Source organism: Centrocercus urophasianus, unplaced genomic scaffold, assembly GCF_019232065.1.
Source record: "Centrocercus urophasianus isolate 14NV4802_14NV808 unplaced genomic scaffold, USGS_Curo_1.0 seq_12, whole genome shotgun sequence".
Lineage (NCBI taxonomy): Eukaryota > Metazoa > Chordata > Aves > Galliformes > Phasianidae > Centrocercus > Centrocercus urophasianus.
In genome coordinates, this window is record NW_024884364.1 from 41,590,858 (window position 1) to 41,596,344 (window position 5,487).

General features: G+C 42.0%; 1 protein-coding gene across 10 annotated transcripts in view; it reads left to right on the forward strand.

The window, feature by feature from the left end:
• Positions 1–5,189, forward strand: part of ACOT9 (acyl-CoA thioesterase 9) — a 21,536-nt gene extending 16,347 nt beyond the window's left edge. For all 10 annotated transcript variants that reach the window (XM_042809919.1, XM_042809918.1, XM_042809920.1 and 7 more), the window contains 5 exons: positions 1,201–1,291; positions 1,817–1,902; positions 2,289–2,376; positions 2,558–2,708; positions 2,948–5,189. In XM_042809919.1, coding sequence (XP_042665853.1) covers positions 1,201–1,291; positions 1,817–1,902; positions 2,289–2,376; positions 2,558–2,708; positions 2,948–3,006 — 475 coding nt within the window. In that variant the 3' untranslated portion in view covers positions 3,007–5,189. The remainder of the gene's footprint in view (positions 1–1,200; positions 1,292–1,816; positions 1,903–2,288; positions 2,377–2,557; positions 2,709–2,947) is intronic.
• Positions 5,190–5,487: the final 298 nt, after the last annotated feature.

The following is a 5,487-nucleotide window of genomic DNA, read 5'->3' on the forward strand; positions in this document are numbered from 1 at the left end:
TAAGAAACTGGTTGAAAGGCCGCAGACAGAGGGTGGTGGTCAATGGCTCTATGTCCAGGTGGAGGCCGGTAACAAGTGGTGTCCCCCAAGGGTCTGTCTTGGGACCGGTGCTCTTTAACATCTTTATTAATGACATCGATGAGGGAATTGAGTGCACCCTCAGCAAGTTTGCTGACGACACCAAGCTGAGTGGTGCGGTTGATACGGTGGAAGGAAGGGATGCCACTCAGAGGGACCTCGACAGGCTGGAGGGCTGGGCTCGGGTGAACCTAATGAGGTTCAACACGGCAAAGTGCAAGGTTTTGCATTTGGGCCGGAAGAACCCCAGGCACCCGTACAGGCTGGGAGGAGTGGTCCTTGAGAGCAGCTCGGCAGAGAAGGACCTGGGGGTCCTGATGGACGAGAGACTGAACATGAGCCAGCAGTGCGCTCTGGCAGCTCGAAAGGCAAATGGGATCCTGGGCTCCATCAGGAGAGGGGTGGTCAGCAGGGACAGGGAGGTGATCGTCCCTCTCTACTCGGCTCTTGTGAGGCCCCATCTGGAGTACTGTGTCCAGGTGTGGAGCCCTCAGTACAAGAAAGACATTGAGATTTTGGAAAGGGTCCAGAGGAGGGCGACTAAGATGATCAGGGGGCTGGAGCACCTCCCCTATGAGGACAGGCTGAGGGAGTTGGGCTTGTTCAGCCTGGAGAAGAGAAGGCTGCGGGGTGACCTCATTGCAGCCTATCAATACCTGAAGGGAACCTACACCCACGAGGGGAGTAAACTCTTCAAAAGGGCTGACAACAGCAGGACTAGGGGAAATGGATCGAAGTTGAAGGAGGGAAGATTTAGGTTGGATGTTAGGGGGAAGTTCTATACAAGGAGAGTGGTTAGGCCCTGGAACGGGCTGCCCAGGGAGGTTGTGGATGCCCCGTCCTTGGATGTGTTTAAGGCCAGGTTGGACAGGGTCCTGGGCAACCTGATCTGAATGTGTGTGTTTGGTGGCCCTGCTAGGCAGGGGGGTTGGAACTACATGATCCTTGAGGTCCCTTCCAACCTGGGTGATTCTGTGTGATTCTGTGATTCTGTGATTTCTGGGTGGTTGTAGGTTTTTGTGTGTGTGTGTGTGTGTGTGTGTGTGTACATTTGTTTCTTGTGCATTTCTGACTTTCTGCGTTCTGTTATGTAGGTTATAAAGTGTATTGTCTCATCCATAGGACAGTAAGTTTTCGGAGTCGTATATTGCCACCCAATTCAGTGTGGATGGAAGATGCAAAACTAAAGGGCCTACAGATTTGCCATCCTCAGGTATTTTGAAAAATGTGAATAAATTACAAAAATATTTACTTACTGAATTATGATCGATCTTTTAAGACTACTCAATCCATTATTTTGTTTAGGTTCTGTAGTCCTTGCAGTGTATTTAGATTTTAGTTTCTTCTGCCATTTTTCTACTAATAGGAAAGAAAATCCATAATTTAGAATACAATAGAAAATATCTATATGGATTACCACTGCAAAATAGAAGATTTTTCATTGCCTTTTTTTCCTACCAAACTGCTCATTTTGTCTAAAGAAAAATCATTTGCAAATTACTTGAGTTGGACTTCCAACTGATGACAGTCTTGAGGTTTTTGCCTTATGTTATCAGATGAGTAAAGTTGCCTAGGACATTTGGAGTTCTGTGTATGTACTTCAGTAGTGCTCCTCATGGGTTCAGAAACTCAGAGTAGAATTGAGATGCAGACTTCAGTGCAGCACTTTGAGGAAAACAGATGTGATATAGCAGTTTGATTTTTCTTTTTTCTTCTTTTTTTTTTTTCCTGTGTGCAGGAGCGGAACATCTTCAACAGGATCTTTGGGGGCTTCCTAATGAGAAAGGCATTTGAACTGGGATGGGCAACTGCTTGCAGATATGGGTGATTTGCAGACTTGCAGTATTTATAAGATCATAGAATGGCTTAGGTTGGAAGGGACCTTAAAACCCACTGATTTCAAACCTGCTGTGGGCTGGGCATAACCTGAGACAAATGGTATGAAGATTGGTATGAAGATTGTCTAGGAAGTGTAAGTCATAAGATACAACAATAATGCAGTGTTATATCCTTAAAGGACGTGTATTTTTATGCGTTCAAGAGCTTTTGTCCACTTACTTCTATCCTCGGTGATAGCATAATTCTTTAACACGTTAAATAAAAACCTTATTTTCTAGTGTCCGTTTATGAAAATGCTGTCAAAGAAATAGTTTTGATTTCTGCAAGCATACCAGCTGTTAAAGAGAAGATTTTCCCTTTTTCTTGCTCAGGTGTTCCAGACCTTTTATTGTCTCTGTTGATGATATCATGTTTCAGAGGCCAGTTGAGGTTGGATCCATGTTACTGCTTTCTGGACAGGTAGGAGCTGATTTCTCTTTGAAGAGCAGAAAAACTTATGCCTCTTGTTAGCACTGTTAGACACTGATAACAAACAGCACGTTACAAGAGAGTATGATTTTCTGTAGTAAAATGAAGTCTGCTACAGTTTTTTGGTGTCAATGATATACTATGAACTGTAACTCCTGTCTGAAATGTTTAGGTCTGCTACACAGAGAAAAACTACATCCAGGTTCGAGTCCACAGTGAGGTTTATGATGCAAATACCAGAGAGCACCACACAACCAACATCTTCCATTTCACATTTATGTCAGAGAATGAGGTCCCACGTGTTGTCCCCAAAACATATGGAGGCAAGTATCCAGATAATGCATTGTCACGACAACTGTGGAAAAGACTTTCTGTTGTAACACTGATCATCTTACTAGATGAATGATTGGCATTTGAGTAATATAACAATTTTTTGACAAAGGATGGTTATTTTATGCTTTGATGACAGTAAGAATTGCCTCTTAAGCTTGTCTTTCTGCGTAGTTGCCCAATATCAATACTAAGTTTCTCATGTCATTCTCTCTTCTTCACCTTGTTTCAGAGTCCATGTTGTACTTAGATGGGAAGCGACACTTTGCTGCAATCATGAAAGAAATCTGAGAGGCACTGAATGCTGTGTCAGCTGTGTAAGCAGCATAATGGCTTGGAAGGAACTTCGTGAGCCATCTCTGGAGACATGTGCTTGCAGTATCAAAAGCAAGCAAAGCAACTCCCTTTTCAGTGCTCCCTTTTCAGTGCTATTTATATATTTGCACCTAACTGGATTTTGTTTTATTCTCTGCTCTTAGGATTTGTTACAATCTACTTTGGCACATCAGTTCTGTTTGGAAATAAGACTGAAAAACTTTAGATAGATGGCTTCTCTTGTCTGCTTTGAAAGATCTCATTACCCCCCCTGTTGTCTTGTCCCCATCTGCCTTCTTTCCCTCGGTAGCTCCCTTTGTGTTTTTCTGAGAGGGGATGGAAGTTCTTTCAGAAAAATATCTGCCATCAGTAGATACACACAGCTGAAGCCATTTGACTTGTATTTGCAAGTAAATTAGGTTTAAGGTATTGTTTTTGAGGAAGGACACTGGCATCTGGGCAGCAGCAGAAGCTCAGAAGTTCTAAGTGTGTGCACAGTGTCCAAGCAGGTGTTTTCAATCAGTTGGGATTTTACAAGACTGTTGCAGCTTCTGGTTTGGATGGTTTCCTGTCCTCATGGGAAGAGTTCTTCTGTGTTGAGGTGGCTGGAAGGTCTGTTCTGATACTCTAGTTTTATACAGCTGGTCCTGTCAGCCTCTTTGAAAAAACTTTTTTTTTTCCTTTGCTGTAATTGCATGCTAGTTCTTGGATGAACGATTTCTTACTGCCTGCACAGTTCTGATTGGTGAGATTGGGTAAGGCTGGGAAATGGTGTTGTAGAGCAGAATGTTTTGGATTCTTAGGGCTTGGAGGTAGAGAAGTTCTTTAAAGGTTCTTTTCCACTTGCATTTACTTGTTGGCTATTGGTTTCATGCTGGTATTTAACCTTAGATGGAATTTGCCACCCAATTTGGGCTGTATTCCCCTCCTCAAAAGTGGGAATGGGTGTGTTTGATTGATGCAAGAATTATATGTCCAGAGGATCTGTGCTGAGCAGATGGGAGAAAGTGATGTGACAACACAGGTGGATGATACAAGTTGACAAACTAAATCAGTGGGTTGTGATTTTTATTTCAGAGTAAGAAAGATTTGAAGATGCGTGTTTAGGAGCAGCTTTCCTTGATCCTAGAAGGATAGTGTAAAGTTAATGGCTCTTAAAGCTGATTGCTTTTTCTGCAATGAGACGATGTTACACATCTGCCTTTTCTTTCTAAGAATTTATTGCCTGTATTTATAGGCTAGGCAGCTTTCCATTGGTGGAACCAGGGCTATTATCTGACCGAATGGGATTAATGCACTGCAGAGATAGCAAGCTCCTGGTTCCTGGCTCCTTAAATTTCTCTCTTTGGTTGCTGATTCATATATCAGTTATTTTCTTTAACAGTTAATGTCACTGTGGGTATGTATTACATTTTCTGTTTTCCTTATTTCTAAAACTCTTTGGAAACTGAATATACTTGACTGACTACACAAGTAGAGAACTGAAATTCCATCCCAGCTTCTTTCTTCCACACTGCCTATGTCACTGCTGGGTATTCAGAAATAAGAAGGAATGCAGGAAATGGAGAGAGATGTTTCAGAACCAGATGCTTCTGACTATCTGCAAGCTTTTATCATTGACCCAGGGGTCCTACATTGGAGGGCACCAAATTGTTCCTCTGTCCTTTCTGTTTTATTTAAACATGAAGTTATCATCATTTCTAAATTCAGCTTCTGAGAGGGGGGTGGGAGAGAAGAAAAGGAGATGGCAGAGTCTGAAGCAAAGCATGACATCGCACCTCTGGGCACAGGAAAGAAAAGGAATCCATGACTGAAGATACTTAAAAGGATGGGGGTGTAATAGTTCATGATAACTTAACCATTTTCTACAATCATAGTAGTTATAAAGATGTATTTACAGCTATGCAGAACTTGTGTGTTTATAGATACATATGTAAACCATGTAGAATGCATCTTTTACTATATAGAAATATAATTTGTTCTTGCATGTTTTTAGTCTGTGACAGTAACTCCACACTGTCACCCTCTTTGAAAATAGGTAAATGAATCTTGGTTCAAGGAACATTATTTGTGCATGTTTCTGTGTACCTGTGCATATGAGATGAAAATCATTTATTTTTAGATCTTGCATTGAGAATAAAAACGTTTTACCATAGTAATTAATGCTAAGTTTGTATTGGAGCCTAATGAGCAACCCCTTGCTGGACTTGTCTGGAGTTATTAATTGAAAATCTTTGTATTAATAGCTAACATATCTGGCTGGAGCTCTGTAGCAGGAAGTAGATGATTCAGTGCTGTTGTGCCATGGGGTACAGCAAGAAGGAGGGGGGCTGTGAGAGTTGGATGGCCTCCCCCACACCCTCCTCAGTTAATGCTGCTGTAAAAGGAGAACTCTGCAATTGGCTGAGTGCCCAAAGCACTTTGTTTTCAGTGCCTCTATTTTTCTGTGTTTAAAAA